The sequence below is a fragment of the Diabrotica undecimpunctata genome, unplaced genomic scaffold (assembly GCF_040954645.1).
Source record: "Diabrotica undecimpunctata isolate CICGRU unplaced genomic scaffold, icDiaUnde3 ctg00000568.1, whole genome shotgun sequence".
NCBI classification, from domain to species: Eukaryota; Metazoa; Arthropoda; class Insecta; order Coleoptera; family Chrysomelidae; genus Diabrotica; species Diabrotica undecimpunctata.
The window spans coordinates 221,170-238,397 of NW_027311885.1; the positions used below are offsets into that span (position 1 = coordinate 221,170).

General features: G+C 29.8%; 2 protein-coding genes and 1 long non-coding RNA gene across 5 annotated transcripts; 1 reads left to right on the plus strand and 2 right to left on the minus strand.

Moving 5' to 3' along the window:
* Window positions 1–75: 75 nt before the first annotated feature.
* On the minus strand, window positions 76–4,293 carry LOC140453006 (uncharacterized). 3 transcript variants are annotated; one of them, XR_011952282.1, is made up of 4 exons: window positions 4,188–4,293; window positions 3,737–3,989; window positions 2,630–3,654; window positions 76–2,434 (listed from the first exon to the last, which is right to left on the minus strand). It is a non-coding gene; the product is annotated as an uncharacterized lncRNA (long non-coding RNA). The 3 variants fall into 3 exon arrangements; XR_011952280.1 differs by having other exon boundaries at window positions 4,105–4,242; XR_011952281.1 differs by having other exon boundaries at window positions 3,727–3,989; window positions 4,105–4,242.
* A 3,597-nt stretch (window positions 4,294–7,890) lies between these two features.
* LOC140453011 (uncharacterized) lies at window positions 7,891–12,299 on the plus strand. The gene is made up of 3 exons (XM_072519010.1): window positions 7,891–9,443; window positions 9,880–10,032; window positions 10,287–12,299. The coding sequence occupies exons 1-3, from the start codon at window positions 9,417–9,419 to the stop codon at window positions 12,297–12,299; spliced, it is 2,193 nt and encodes a 730-aa protein (XP_072375111.1). The 5' UTR covers window positions 7,891–9,416.
* A 2,436-nt stretch (window positions 12,300–14,735) lies between these two features.
* LOC140431142 (E3 SUMO-protein ligase ZBED1-like) lies at window positions 14,736–17,104 on the minus strand. Its single transcript, XM_072519053.1, has 4 exons — window positions 16,788–17,104; window positions 15,841–16,727; window positions 15,269–15,782; window positions 14,736–15,186 (listed from the first exon to the last, which is right to left on the minus strand). Exons 1-4 carry the CDS (start codon window positions 16,933–16,935, stop codon window positions 14,825–14,827), a joined length of 1,911 nt encoding a protein of 636 aa, XP_072375154.1. The 5' UTR covers window positions 16,936–17,104; the 3' UTR covers window positions 14,736–14,824.
* Window positions 17,105–17,228: the final 124 nt, after the last annotated feature.

Below are 17,228 nucleotides of genomic sequence, written 5' to 3' on the forward strand. Positions count from 1 at the left end.
TGATAAAATAACAGTGGTTTATTTGTGAGCCTAGATATATGAACTCCCTTACTCCTTCGAAAGTATATTTTCCAACCATTAGATCTTCAGGTTTTTCTACTTGATTATTATTTGTGACCTTCATATACTCTTCATGTATATCATATATCTATTAGTGTTAACATGTAGTCTCTTTCTTTCTGCTGCTGCTTCCAATGCTGTGAACGATTGAACCAGGTCCACCCTTCTTCTTGTTATGATATCAAGGTCGTCTGCATATGCTAGTATTTGTACACTCCCATTAATAATCGTCACTCTTGTTGTTATTCCAGATTCTCTAATAGCTTTCACTAAGAACAATCTTGAATACATGGCATGATAGGCTATCTCTCTGTCAAAGACCTATTTATGTCTGGAAAGTTCTTGATATTCCGTTCTGCACTCTAACCTTACACTCAACTGTTGAGAGGGTTGCTTTCACCAACCTCACTAAGTGTATTGGGATATTAAATTCTACCATGGCTTTGTATAGTGCGTTTCTGTCTACATTTTCCTAGGCACATCTAAAATATACATACAAATGATAAGTATCAATTCCATAATCATATGTTTTTTCTAAAGCTTGTCTTAAAAGGAATATTTGATGGATATTTTCCTGAAACCCACACTAATATTTTCCTATTATGCTTTCACAATATCGCGACAGTCGATTGTAAAGAATGTAGGTCACATTTAGCAGGGTAATGCATCTCTAGTTATCACAAACTGTTTAGTTCCCTTTCTTGTGTATAGGTACAATTATACCTATGTTCCAGTATTCAGGTAGTTTCACCTGCCTCCATATCAGTTTTACTAGTCTATGTATACTATAGGTCAGATTTTTTGTGCCATGTTTTAAAAGTTAAGATGGTATGCCATCTAATCCAGGAGCTTTGTTTTCTTTCAGTTTTTGTATTGCTTTGATGACTTTTTCCTCTGTTAGGATATTATCTTTCTCTCTTTCATCTTCCATTTCTTCTAGCTGTATTTCTGCTTCTTGCAACCTCATCTCACTAATTTGCTTTAAAAGTTGTAAATAAATGGGATGTTAAATAAATAAAAATCATGAGCTATGTAAATTCATGATATGTTATTCAGTTATAGAATTTTATTATTAAATGATCAAAGTATATTATACCAATGTAATAAATATATTTTATATCTATTTTATCAGAAACAGCAAATTAATACACATATATTTAGAAAAAAAAAATTGTATAATTTTTTTATATGTCCTTTTCCTTATAACCACATTTGACAGAAGAAATAATAAAAACTTATATATTTTGCAACTTGAGAATATTATTAATATACTCACATTTCCAGTTTGTCTTGTTGCAAATAATTTATGAGTATTACTTACAAGCTTAGTAAGTTATGATATTTTATTTTAATAATATTATATAGTCAGTGATTTGGCAATATCTCTATTTGCTTTTTCATGAGTTTTGTAGGAGAGACACAAAACCTTTTTTAGGGTCACCTCCTGTTTTTATATGTAAGTTTTGACTTGTTTTGTAGTAAATTCTATGACTTTACTACAAAACAAGTCAAAAAAATATCATATGAAAACAGGAGGTGACTCTAAATAAAGTTTTTCGTCTCCCTACAAAACTTGTGAAAAAGCAGATAGGTATTGTCACATCACTCACAATATGTGAGATTATTCCATTGGAAAATAGTAAAATATTTTGAATTTCCCATTAAATTTTAATTAGTACCGAAATGACCCACCAGAGGCGCTAAAGGGATAAAGTTAATACTTGACCATTTGAACAAATTTTCACCTATACATACAGTACACTATATGTACAGTAACTTTTAAATTTTTAGAAATTTTAACACTACTTAATATCTTTAGACCAATGTCATATGAGTCACTACATTCTTGAATGTTTAAAAAATAAAAATATACACTGTCATTCGTCACTTTTTAATTCCACTCATTTAAAGTAATCTTCATGCTGCATTTGTTAATAAAGTTATCAAACGAGTCTATTAAATCTTGTTTGAGAAAGTATTTTTCCAGTTGTTCCAATTTGTGGTTCTCTTTATCAAAGTGATGTTGTCTTTCACATGGATCACTTCTGTCTATAGGTTTAGGAATAGACATATATGCTGGAAGATTGGGGAAAATCCTATGAATAGCATTTAATTCCAATTTTAGTTTTTCAGACACAACACTCTTTGTCTTTCCATGTATGATGAAGTACTATATCTTCAGAATGAAAATGCTTAGCACACAGAACAGAAGATTTTGTTGGGGTATAATTGTCTTCTTTGATAGCTTTTAATCACTTATTACATAATTGTTTATCTATTCGGAAAGAACATGAGCTTACAGGCCCTTCCAACTTCAGAAGCTTGTGTAATTAGTTTTGCATCGAGGTACACAACAATGTCTTGACATCTGTAACTGAAAAGAACAATATATTTAAGCTTTTGTGGCATTTCAACTATTACGATATTAACCGGAGAATAAACCCACAGTTGTCGCAAAAACTGTGATTTCATTGCCCAAAGAGTTAATATAACAAAAGAATTAAAAATTACCTAATAAATACTGAGAATAATGAAATTCCACACCTAACCTAACAACGTTTATACTTACATTTGAGTTTATTTCAACCTGTAGTACAATATCAATAATTAGTCGAATAAACGACTAACTTAAGTAACTGACTAGACACATAAAAGCACTTAATATTAATTTAAAAAATAGAATATACAAATAGTTATGGATTCATTTGTAAACAACTGTTTACATTCAAACAGGGTCCTGATTCTAATTGAGATTTCGACTCAAAACATGTTGAAATTAATATGGCGACGTCGAAATGAGACGAGAAGCTAATTAACCCAAGCGATGCCGACGTTGCCAGATTTTCTTTACCTAGATTTTAGCGCGATTTTTAAATAATGGAGGCGTATTACGCGTATATCCTCTTTCGGGAAACACATCTTAACTATCAAAATGAAAAATTTTTATGAAGACTTTTTTCAAAATATTGATTTGTTTTGAATAAAGTCTTCATTGTTTTGAATGAAGTCTTCCCTATTAATAAAAGAATGAAATATTTTTGTAGTTATTTTTTAAAAGAAATAAATACTTTGAGTATTTGATTCGTTAATAGCAAGGAATACATACTTTATTTAAAACAAAACTTCACTTGTAAAATTTTTATATTGATGGTTACGATGTTATTATTTGTTATTATAAGGAAAAGGTCGATATTTTCCTAACGTTTCTGTTTGACTCTAGAATTAATTGTACATTTTTTTATTATTTTAAAGCAACTGTTGCAAATTATAATTAGTATATTAAATTACAACATTCGTACATAAAAACTACACAACAATTCTATTTAAGAAATTTTAATTTGCAAGTTGCAACACAATAAAAATTCCACATTTTAGAAAATATATATATATTTAATATTGATATACTCATGTCGTGATGGCTATATAGATTTAAATATAAAAAATGATTCTTCATTGGAATGTTATAAATTTTCATTAATATCGCTGAGTTCTTGTTTAGTAGATCTCATAAGACTGGAGTTTACTTGCACTCTCTTCTTTTTTATGGAAAAAATCTGATTTGTGAATCAATATGTCTTTTTAGTTTCTAGAATTCTAAAACGACCAGAAATAAATGTTTAATACACTCGGAGAGAATTTTGTAAGTCAGAAAAAAAAGAAAGACACCTTTTTTTACCTTCGCTGTGGGACTCCGATTATTAGCTTTGAACCTATTATGTTCTTATCTTTCTTTTCTAAATTGATATGTTGTGAATCAAAAGTATGACTAAAGAAATTCTCTGGTATGACCATAATGATGTTTTTGCCATTCTACAAGAATTGTGTTGTTTCCTATAATTACTTTAATTGTACTTGTACATGAATTGCTATCTTACGTGATCTTTGACCCTTTTGTAATCTAGATCTTTGTTGTATTTTTGGGACATAACCTACAAAGAATAAATCTATGAATATTTAATTATTTAGTTAAATATTTTAACATATTTGATTTACTTCTATTACAATTAAAATAAAGTATTTCTACAGTGGTACTGTTACATTTACTTTTTAAAATGTCAGAGCAATTGTTTGCAAGTTCGATTTCTCATTTCCAGTTGTCTGTTTTTTTTTCAAATTAAATCACATACCTTCACATTTCACATTGTCTTGTGGTTGTGACTGACAGTGACAGAAGACCAACACATCACCTTTTGGCAACGTCGGCATCACTTGGGCGAATTAGCCTCTCGTGAAATGAGACTTTGCGAACCTTGTGGATTTCAGCTGAACTAACCCAACGACGTCACTAGTTTTTGACTTATCGAAATTAATTTCAACTTCAAGAAAGTGGTTGAAATTTCATTTCGAGTCGAAATTAATCTGACATGACTGACTGGACTGGGAGAAGTGAACTTAGGTTCAGTTTAAGTAGGCGGTGTTTTGATCCTTGCAAGGAAAACTGAGGCAAAAAGTATCAATATGGCTGTGTTTTACGGACATTTGCTAGTTTTGGAGGAATTAGAGAGGTTAGATATCCGACGTTCATAACGGAGGATAAGAAGAATGTTACGGGATACTCAAAATTCTTTTTCACTAAGTGATGCTCAATTTAGGCAGCAATTCCGGATTAATAAACAAGCTGCAAATTATTTAATAAGGGTATTAGAACCATATTTGGAAGAAGGTGTTTATGCCTCTAGGATACACAAAATGTTTAGGGTTAGTATTACTAAGCTGCAGTAAATTTAAAAATATATTAGAATATAACCACTAAGTCAAATCTTAGTGGTTATAACTTAAGGATCTCCCACATCGCCTTTTTTTTTCTTGCCATCTTTTCTTTCAATTCAAAATATAATTGAGAATGGCCAATATTTATGATTTAACAACTCAAACAAGAAAAAAAAGACGTTCACGTAACGTAAACAAAACAAACATTCAACAAAACAAGCGTAGTGCAGCCAATAAACAACAGGGCCAACCCAAATTTTCAGCAGTGTCAAAATGATAAAGTAAATATCCCCAGTTTTAACTACAATCGAAATGAATGAGAATCGCTAGCGATTGCGACTGTCATGGCGTAGTCGCTTTTAAATTTCGACATCGAAATGAAATAGAATCAGGGTCCGGGACTACCTTTAGATGTTGCCAAATTTCTACTTCATGGCTTGTAACTTAAGGACTTAAGGTGGGTGTGACCACGGTTCCTAAACTTACTACGGTTGCCTCTTCCGACTAGGGTGGGGATGCTTGAGTTACGTCACCAGAGTACACAAGGGGCCTTATTCTTGAATCGAGAGAAAATTTTACTCCCCACTAAGCTAACTCGCTTTTCTACTCCATCATAATTTCTCTCGATTTTAAAAAGCTGTATTCTTGAATACGGGGAGTAGAAAGGAAAAGGAATGAGAGAAACTATGAACAGTGTTGCCGGGTTTTCGATGAAAATTTTAACCAATCACAAAAGTTAATTATTGACAAAAGACAAGATACTGTCAACCATCAACCTGATCACTATTCAGGGGGGTTCAACTTCAATCCGTAAAATGTAATCATTGAATTACTTACAGAACACACCACCAAGCGCTATTTTCGATAGATTCTGTAGATCACAAAACATTATTAATGTTTTGTGCTAAAATAACTGTCGTCTGTCGACTCGAATGTCGAATATTAATTGATGTTGATGACTAATGATTGTTTAGTATAGGCAAAGAATATAGACGCTTATAGAAGAGCAGTTCAAATGGGCGATTTGGTTACGGTTTATACTTTAAAAGAGGGTGGCTGCATAAACTCACAGCGTGGTGCCGTGGCCGTCGGCTTAAAACTATCATGAAAATTTCATAATGAAATATGTAGTTAGGGGGAAGTGGGAAAGGAGTACGAACGGGTAACTTTGCATCTACGCCTAAACAAATTTCGATGCCATTGATTTGCAAACTGTCTTTTTTTTTGTTTTTTCACAATAAAATCTTTATTTTCAATATATTAAATTTTTAATTTTAAAACTTAAAAATGTATGATATTTACAATATTCAAAGTATTTATTTTTTTAATTGTATAACTTTGAATTAAAAATTGGTTTGTTCCAACACAACGAAAAACCGTCACATAACTTTTGAAGTTATACTTCTATACGCGCGCTTCACGTTGGAAATTTGTATGGGAGTGAATCTGTGAAATCATTACATATGTAAGATAATGAGTAAGAGAGAGACAGAAGATCTATTTTCTGTCTCTTCCTCTCTCGAATATAAAAATGTTCCTTTTGTATATATATATATATATATATATATATATATATATATATATATATATATATATATATATATTATGTAAAGATATATATACACATAATATTATACATATAATAAAATATTTATTAATATTATTATTTATGTGATGTTTTGTATTATTTATTAAATGTTCATAATTATATTATTCTTTTGTATTTCAAAATAATAATCTCAATAAATCACTATGTATGATCCAGAACTGTCAATTTTGAAATACATTTGTGTCATGTCCTCGGTAGATTAGTAGTAGTATCCCCGCCTGTCACGCGGGAGACCGGGGTTCGATTCCCAATCGAGGAGGACTTTTTTATTAATATTATTACATTATTGTCATTTTTAAATACTTATGGGTATTGCATTTTAATTTGTATTGTATTATTATATATGGAATTATATTGCACTGTATTGTAGTGTATTTTTTTATGTATATTATTGTCATTTTTAAATACTTATGAATATTGCAGTTTAATTTGTATTGTATTATTATATTAATAACAAAATAAACAATGAATTTTACTGCAGAGTATGTGTAAAAAAATTTTGCATTCAACTCCTTTCATACATATATGAAAAATATACATTTTCATCAAAATATTGATTCAATCCTTCATTGTTAGTAAGTTGTTATTAATTCTGTTTCTCTTTCTGCTATGCCTTACCTATAGAATTGCATATGTAATGATTGTGCAGATTGACTTCCAAATAAATTTGTAAGGGCGAATGTGTCTATAGAAGTGTAACTTCCACCGGCAGTCCCACTGGACTGCCACACCCGTTTTTTTATTATACTGTTTTCTGCCCAGAAATTAACGAAACATTTTTAAAAAATTTCAATTTAAAATAAAGTATTCAATGAAACTTTTTACTAAGTTATGAAATTTTCCATTTCGCCAAAACTTCCAAACTTCCATTTAATCCATAATTTTTTAATAACAACAAAAAGCATTCCTGATTTATTTTTGAAATAAGAAAATAAACTTTAACTGTACCTTTTAATGAATAGTACCTATATGTGAAAGATTTTACGCTGTATGGGTACTATTTAATCTTGTTTTAAAATAACAACATTAAATAATTTTCACAATGAATGAAATATTCGTGAAATTATTACAATATAGCCTTAAACTGATTTATACTTAAGATTTGTACATATTTCAATTAAAAATTTGAATCATAATAATTTTTCTAAAAAGATTAATTTATTAAAAGTTAAAATAATATTATTTTCTTTAAAAAATTTTATAAAACGCAAAAATTTAATCCTATTCTACGACTACGCGGCATCTACATATAAAAATATCTAAAGTTGCATTTATTGCCCCACTCTTTCATATTTTAGAAGCAATGGTACAATGGTAGAGCCACAGCAGTGTTGCCAATCGGCGCATAATTATGCGATTTGCGCATAATTTAATTCCCAGCGCATAATTTTCGCATCCTTCATAAAATCGCACAATTTCGCATAATCCAGCTAAGCAAAAGAAAAAGCCAAGGCCAAGCCACAGCTTACAACGTTTATAAGAAGAGTCCGCGTCTTCTTTTTTCCTTTAAAAAAAGATGTTTGTACTGACCTGACATTTTATAGTTATACAGCATTAACTTTAGCAAATAAAAATTACTTTATGGAAGAAAATTTCCATTCTATGGCGGCATTATATCGAAAATAAATTTACAACATGTAAAAATTGATTTTCGGCCACCTGAGTCACCTTCATTAAGAGTGGTTTAGGGTTAACCCGGGAGTGGACGGGTGGTCTGAAAAAGTCACCTGTGGAGTCCATCAGGACCAAAATTTAAATGACTTACAAATTTCAGATAACATTCACATAATGTTTTTAAGTATTTTGTCGGTTTACGTGTCTATTACTTAAGGACCTTATGTTATTCTATTTTTGTTGTTTTATTTTTCAAAAAATATAGGAATTAATCTAAAACCTTTAATTTTCTGCTTTGTTTAACTTTTATTAGCACTTGGTAAACAAATGTTTTCCAAAATTCCTACAGATGTTTTATTAAAATACAAATATTAACCTACACAAATTTGGTTATAACAATAAACAGAAAAATTCTCTGCTCAAAATACAACTTTGAATTTTACTCCAAATTGTTCTCTGTGCATTCAGAGCAACATGCTACAATGTTCTCCATACACAACCAGGACAGACAAAATGTGCAAAAATATCGCGTTTTCTATCTTTTTTAGTATTTGCAATTTCTTTTTTTTATTGGTGGTCATTTCTAATGGGCCTGGTATAGGGGTATTTGATAAGTGTAATGCTGGTTGTTGTACAACTCAAGCTAAATGAGGGTTCAAAGCTTTCCTCATATTTTATTTTGTCATATTCCTAAATCTTTCAAATATTTTTCAGCAATGTTTAAATTCTTCTGAATTGTTTTTTTTATAATTCGAACGAATTGACAGCAGCAACATTCATGAGGCCATAGAATAATACCATAGGTTAACATCTAGAAGTGTATCTAACAAAATTATAGGAATCTCTATTCCTTACTTTGTCAGATCATAAAATGTAATAATTTCTATATATGTAATAATTTGTAAGAAACCGAAAAAAACTGCATAACAAGTATATGAATCTCAATTTCCCATAGTAACAGGAGTAGGCGGGTGAGGTCTGCCAAGACATATTAAATATCTCAAAACCAAAAAATAAATTTGTTTTAAAAATTTCACCATTATTTGGAGGGAGCAATTATTGAAAGGTACTGAAAAGGAAAAGGTCATTTGTATAATATAAATAACATTTACATTAAAATCATTTTTCATTCTTTGTAGTAAGAATCTAACTATAAAGTGCCCTGTTATTCCCCAAGCAAATATTTCTCACCAGAAAAATCCCCCTATCTGACAATACCCAATCAATACACATTGAAGGAAAGGTTTCACATATATTTGAGTAGGTAGGTACTTCACATTTGTATTTACAGGGATTTCACATTAAATTACATATATAAATATAAGGCACAAATTGAAAAAAAAAATTAATTATTCAAGTGTACTTCTTCAACTGTTACTTTGTGTGTTGTGTTTGTGCAAAGAAACTAAAAAATATATAGAAAATGGATAAGTGGCTTTTCAGTTTTAAGGTAAATATAAAAAATAGTTAAAAGTTACAATCATTTATATATATATATATATATATATATATATATATATATATATATATATATATATATATATATATATATATATATATATATATATATATATATATATATAATAGAGAAATCACATAAGCATTAACCATAACTAAATTTGTACCTTCTAGGATGCATGTTCAATAGTTTAAAATAATTATTTTTTGTTCACATCAAAAAATCATTTCCTATACAATAATTAATGGTACTTATTGGTTTTTTTAAGTACCATATAGTTTACAATATCTTTATGCTTCTTCAAAAATCAAAATTACCAACATATACCTGCTGTGAATGAGAGGTAAAAGTTCAGTAGATTTTGTATAGATCTTTTAAGCTTCTTAAAATTAAATTTTGTGTTTTAATAAAGCAAATTGTTTTTAAGAGTAAACATCAGGAAACAGAGACAAATAAGCAGAAAGATTCCCCAGTACCACTTGATGTAGAAAAGCCAGGTTGCAGTCATCAAGTTGAAGGCTCCCCTATTTATCCTGCTCCCACACATTCTCATATTATGAGTGACAATGGCGATACTATGGTAATGTATTGAAGCAATTGATAATTTTATAAAAATTACATAAAAACACAGACTTCATATCGTATTTATTTATTAAAATTATATAGATAATATAATTAAATTAAACTATAAACTACAAATATCAGATATAATTACAGAAATTAGGTATAATATGAGAAAGATTTAAAACTACTACAGTAGTGAAATACATTTGTATTTGACTTTGACTAATATTTTATTGATTTACACCATCTAAATTATGATTATATTTTTAGAATGATCCTACACCAGCAAAAAAGAAAATAAAAATAGAGAAAGCATCAAAGAGTGAAAAAAAGAAGACTTTTAACAGCTCTTGGAAAAGTGTACCACAGTTTAAGAATTGGTTAGAAAAATCAATAAAACAACCATCATCTGAGGGTAATGAGTACGCCTATTGCAAGGTATGTGATTGTGATATTGTAGCTCATAAAAGTGTATTACTAAAACATTCAATAAGTGAAAGGCATAAATTAAATTGGACAAAAGTGGCGAGCAATACTAAACTCACTGAATTGTATAAACCAAATGCTGATGATGTAGCTGTAAAAACGGCAGAGTTAAAGTTATGTGCCTTGTTGGCAAGCAATAACCTGCCATTTTTATTAGTAGACACCCTAACTCCTTTAATTCAAAATATATGTTATGACTCGAAAATTGCTAAACAATTACACTTAAAACGAACCAAAGCTAAGTCAATTATTTGCAATAACTTGGGGTATAATTTTCTTGAAGAACTATATATTAAATTAAGGGAGCCAGGATGTTTTTTTTCTTTGGTTATGGATGAAACTACTGATATTTCAGTAAAAAAGCAATGTGCATTCACTACTATAATTTATGAAAATAATTCAACCAAAACACAATTTTTTGATCTTGTCGAGGCTCATGGATCAACAGCTAGTGATTTATATGGTATTCTAAAGAACTGTTTAACTTCAAAGAATATTCCACTGACTAATTTTGTAGGGTTTTCATCAGATACCACCAATGTTATGGTTGGAGAGTTTAACTCTGTATTTTCCAAGTTAAAAGAAGAATTTCCACACATAGTATGCATTAGATGCTCATGTCATATGGCACATTTAGCTACATCAAAAGCCTGTTTAAAATTACCTAGGCATGTGGAAGATCTGCTACGGAACATATGCAGTCATTTTAATAGGAGTGCTTTGAGGAGACACAAATTTATAGAGTTCCAAAATTTTTTTCAAGTGAAAATTCACAAGATACTCTCTCCAGCCATAACAAGATGGTTATCTATTAAAGAATGTGTCGATAGAGTACTTGAGCAATATGAGCCACTTAGAGCATATTTGACAGAGTATGTATTTGAAGACCCGTCAATTACAACAGAAACAATGTTGGAAACCATGTCAAATTTGTTCACACCGGTGTATCTAGAGTTTATGTCATATTCTTTAGGACTAATGACAGATTTCAATTTACTCTTTCAGTCAGAAAAACCACTTCTTTGTAAGGTTCAGCCACAAACTGAAACTCTGTTGAGAACGCTGTGTTCTAATTTTATAAAGATGTCTGTAATAAAAAGAACCAACGACATATTTAGACTTAACCATGAAAACCCTACAAATTTTGTTAGTTTACATGATATTTATATAGGAGTTGCTGCAACAGAAAGCTTGAAAGAATTAAAAAAAAAGCCAAATTTGAACCAAAAAGAATTTGATAGTTTTTTTAAATGTATTTTAGAATTCTATATAGAGTTAGTTAGTAATATTAAAAATCGATTCACCTTTAACGACCCTATCTATAAAATAATTTCAATATTGGATCCCAAAATTGCACAAAGCTTTGAAATAAAATCATTACAATGTGTAACTAATCAATTCCCTATTTTAAAAGAATATGTTAATATTCAGGAGTTAGATAATGAATGGAGAAGACACGCTTTATTAGACTTTGAAAAATTAAATTTAAATTCAGATGACTGTGAGCAATATTGGTCTCAAATATTTAATTTAAAAAATGATGCTAATGCTTTTTTATTTCCGAATTTAAAAAAAACGCTACAGCTACTTTTTGTTTTGCCATTCTCTAATGCTAGTGTAGAACGTATATTTAGTGATTTGTTTAACATAAAAAGTGACAAACGGAATTTATTAAACTCTTCAACAGCAAAGGCTATTTTGGCAACCAAAGCAGGAGTTGAAAAGAATGGCGGTTGCTTAAAATTCATACCATCCAAAAAAATGCTAGGCCATAATACATGGAAAGACAATCAGTAGCTTGTATTTTAATATAGTATGTTTCTACTTTAAGTATACCTATGTTTTTGTTTTAATAGAATAATTTACATTAGTTTAAGATATTTAATCTGTTGTTTACTTGTAAGTACCATTCATAACTGATTATTAAAGCTAAAATATTACAAATGATGTATATTTTTCAAAATATCCTATTTTCCTGATAATATTTTAAGTAAAGAAAATAACTTGGCAAATAATTTGCAAACTTTTATGTCTTCAGTTTCTGAGGAAGACAAATTAGTTGAACATGTTCTTTTTGTATTCACATTTTACCGATCTGAGGTATATGCAACAGTTTTCAATTGCAAAGGTACATTTTCTTTGCTGATATGAATAACAGGAGTATCATTGTTATCCTCAAAAGCACATAAGTAAACTCCTTCCACAATAAGTTGTCTCTAGGAAACATAGAAAAATACCATGGAGGAACTAGACAGGTTCATCAATTGCTCATGACACAGGACACAGTACATAAGGTATTCTGAAATAAAATAAAAAAAAAGTTAAACTACATAATTATAAAAAAAGTATTACAAATATGTAGGAAAGAGTCATAATTATAATTTTTATTGTATTCAGTTTCCATAGATATTTTACTAGAACCTTGCAGTTCCCAGTTGCCACTTTAAGAGCATATTTTCATATGCCTATGATGATGGAATAGTTCTTATTCTTAGTACCATATAAGCATTAAAAAGTGAACAGGTTCCACAATCAAATGAATTGTAGTTAAATAGGATAAAAATATATATAATTATGTACTCACCTATTAAAATTAATCCAGTCTAGATGCGCCATATTCTTGTTTTTAAGTTATAACATAACCATCAAGGGCAAGGGTGTACCAGTATCACACACTTTTTTGGGCATTTCGCATTTTAAGGCACTCTAACCTAGCCAAGCTTTTATATGACAGTTAACATACTCTTAAATCAACAAATAAAAATTAAACCTCAATCCTACTTATTTTCTTTTCAGTTTCTTGTTTATTTTGTTTACCATCATTTACCATTTTGTTTATTTGTTTTGTGACTGTGACACGCTTTCAATCCATTTTCAATCATGATTTTCAATCACTATTACAATGACAACTGACAGGACGTGACAGATGACAGTAAGGACATAAAAATAAGGTTTGTTTGATGTTTGTTGATTGCTTCACACGTTTTACAACACAGCGCATAATTTTGGACAAAATCGCATAATTTTTGAGTGGGAGGTGCATCTTTCCATGCCCAGCCATTGGTAACACTGAGCCACAGTTGACATTAGGGATCGCAAAAAAAATATGAACATCGATGTTTGCCATCGATGTTAACATCGAAACATGCCATCGATGTAAACGATACATCGTCAAAAAAACATCGATGTTTTCATCGATGTTTTGTTCTCTAATTGAATACGTTTTCAAGCCAATGGACTACCTAAGCTCTGACGTCACAATGGGCGGGTATTTTAAAAACCTTTACTAACATTTCTAATTTGTGTGTGTCTTATAAGAAGTTGGAAATATTGTTTGTTTGAAGAATAAATAAGAACTTTTGGTTATGAATATTCATTCTGTGCGATTTGTACTATTTGTTTTTTATTTTAAGGTATTTTGTTGTTGTTTTTATAGGGGATATTTCAAAATTTATAAATAAATCATTGAATTTATTTACCAAGTTAAAAAATATTTAAATTAATGTTTTATTAAGTGCTAGTGATTTCATCGCCTAACAGAGGGTAAATATATTTATTTTCTCATAGTTTAAATAGTTAATAGTAGTTTTGTTTTCATTACTGAAAAATTCAGTAATACTGGATATCTTTAACACATGTTTACTAGCCATTATATGCCCAGATCTAAAAATGAACTCAAAAACTGTCACAACATTCAAAAAACTTTTTTTAAACACTTATTATGGTAATTTGATAGAAAGGTTTCCACAGAATGTTATATTACAACTTAAACTACGAGAAAACAAATATCTTCAGTCTTTTTCTGGATTCAACATTCATAGTAAATATCTTAATACTTTGATATTCTTACCTCACAAATTCACGAACAACAAATAATACCAATCGCACAGAATGAATGTTCATAACCAAAAGTCCTTATTTATTCTTCAAACAATTAAAAAAAAAACAATATTTCCAACTTCATATGGGACAAATACACTCAAATTGGAAATGTTTGGAAAGCTTTTTACAATATCCCGCCCATTGTGACATCAGACTTAGATATTTCATTAAGACCTGGCATTTTTTTAGTAAAAAAAATTTACTGGCCTTGAAAAAATGCAACATGTAAAGGATAGTTTGTTGTCAAGGTCAGTGAGAAAAATAATTTTTCCAGTTTTGCCTGGTCTGTCACTTCACAGTTAAAAATTGAATCCTGGTGTAAAAAAAGAAACAGTCAGTTATATTAGTAAATATAATCAAGATGTCAAATTTATTTAAACCTAAAATGGTTAACTAAATGATACCAAAACTTAATAATACAATAAATTATACTTCAAAAGCTAATCCAACCCCCAATATTTGTCCTCAACACATTGTAGAAACAACAGTTGATTTAAAGTTTTGGGTTTTAACCGATTCCTCTGTTGGTTAATTATTATTCCAGTTTTAGAAAATAAACGTTCTGAAGGGACAGATGTCCCAACATTACAAAAATACTTTGTAATTAACTGGGCCATGTTTGGATGAGAACTTGCCAATTCTTTCCATATATGTAAAGGATTGTCTCCAATCCGACCTGTTGGTGGAGTTTGAAAATACAGGGAGATTTCTGGTAATTTACCATCAGCATCATTTGTTTTCTGTTTGGATTTAATCCAGTTTTCTTTTAACAATTTATGGTGATCTTGCCATAAATTGAATTCTGTAACAAACATTTCACTTAAGCATATTGGTTTATAAATAAATATTAGTGTTATAATAGAAAATGCAATTGAAGTATTTACCTGATGTATGATCTGAATCTGATGATTCATCACTTTCATCGAGATTCACTATATTTGATATTGATTTGTATTCTTCTTTTAAAGCAATAATCGCTTTTGCCAGTGCTTGAGCATCCTGAAAATGTAGCTTCTTGAACCTAGGATCAAGTAATGTAGATACTGCCATAGTGGTATTATGTGCTGCATTTGAAAACCGTTTTTGGCATTCAGCTAATATATTTTTTTTTAGATTTTCACTAATGGAATACTGTGGTTTTATTTTAGCCATTTGCATATTCAATACATTTATTAGTGGTATGATCATACTACAGGTTGGATACTTATCACCTGATATTTCCTTCGTTATTGCTTCTAGGGGCCTTAGAAGATTTAAAATTTCACCAATATAGTCACATTCAAGCGCTGTTAGCATTAATGGTGCACTAATATTTTTATTTATTATATTACTTATTGAACCTCTTAAATTCAGAAATCTTTCCAACATGTAATATGTTGAGTTCCAACGCGTGCTAACCTGAAAATAAATGTTATGAAACTTATATCCTACACTTTGGAATAAAATATGTACATACCTCTTGAATTAATTTGTAACTTGTTAAAGTACGTAGCTCATCGCTAGCTCTCACACTATGTTTGAACCACGTAACTATTTGTTTTACTTTATTAATAAGTTCTTTCAAATCTTGTGTGTTTTGAATTGACCGTTCAACTACTAAATTTAGTGTATGAGCAAAACAAACTAAGTGTTTTTTTTTTGTTACAAAGATTTCACTAGCTTTGACCATATTTGGTCCTCCATCTGTTACTATGGTTGTTATATAATCTTTCTTCAAGTTCCATTCTGTGCATAAATTTTCCAGTTTTTCTGCTATATACTCAGCAGTGTGCCTTTCATTTAATTCATACACCCCTAACATCATAGATTTTAATTCATGGTCTTCCATATCAACATAATGAATTGTAAATCCTAAATAACTTAATGTTTGCATGGTTTCTGTCCAAATATCTGATGTTAGACAATATGCTTTTAATAGTTCTAATTTTCTCTTTACTGCTGCAGACACAAAGTTATATTTTTGTTCAATTTGTTTTTTAAATGTATTTGCAGTTGGCATTTTGTACAGGGGCGAAGTTAACTTCATCAGTTTTTTAAAACCTTTATTTTCTACTATAGTAAATGGTTGACAATCTTTAGCTATCATATAGCAAATAGTGTTAGTTATTTGGCTGTGTTTACTACCACCTTCCCCATACGATACTATTCGTTTTATACTCGTATCAATCGTTAATTGTTTTGTTTGATAAGAATTATCTGAACTTGAACAGCTAGGAATCTGTGTAATTTCAGAGTCAGTAATTTTACCTTCAACTTTATCACCACCTTCAATTTTTCGTTTTTTAAAACTGGGTTCCACTTCTTCAAATGAACTAGCTGTTTTAATTTTTCGTGTTTCATCTTCTAAAAAACATATATATTAAACATTTTAAGATAAAATACTATTACATTAATATTTCTTACCCAAAACCATTTTATGGACACTATTTATATGACAACGTAAATTAGATGTATTGCCACATGTTTTCAGAATTTTCTTGCATATCCTGCAAGAAGCTTTACCATCTTTAAGTTTGTCAAAATATCTCCATAATTCACTTTTTGGTGGCATCTTTTAACGACAAGTAATAATAATCAACAATATAAGAATATACTAACAGCCGAAAACCGAAAACAAAGAAATGAACAATGCACAATACAATAACAATACTACGAAACTCAAACCAAGCTCAAAGTCGAAGTTGACATAAATATTCGACATTCGACAACACACAACACTTCTTCCCTTCACCCTTTAATGGCTGAGCTTGTTTTTGTAATCGTATTCAGACAATGTTGCCTTCTTCTGGCGCCAAGTAGAAATTCGAGTTCGAGTTCGTTTATGAGGATATTGATATTCATGAA

Coding starts and splice junctions, on each gene's coding strand:
- LOC140453011 (XM_072519010.1), top strand. CDS start 9,417: ATGGATAAGTGGCTTTTCAGTTTTAAG. Junction 9,444..9,879: donor AGTGGCTTTTCAGTTTTAAG/GTAAATATAAAA, acceptor ATTGTTTTTAAG/AGTAAACATCAGGAAACAGA. Junction 10,033..10,286: donor GTGACAATGGCGATACTATG/GTAATGTATTGA, acceptor TTATATTTTTAG/AATGATCCTACACCAGCAAA.
- LOC140431142 (XM_072519053.1), bottom strand. CDS start 16,935: ATGCCACCAAAAAGTGAATTATGGAGATATTTTGACAAACTTAAAGAT. Junction 15,783..15,840: donor GTTACAAATTAATTCAAGAG/GTATGTACATAT, acceptor ATTTATTTTCAG/GTTAGCACGCGTTGGAACTC. Junction 15,187..15,268: donor AGATTCAGATCATACATCAG/GTAAATACTTCA, acceptor TGTTTGTTACAG/AATTCAATTTATGGCAAGAT.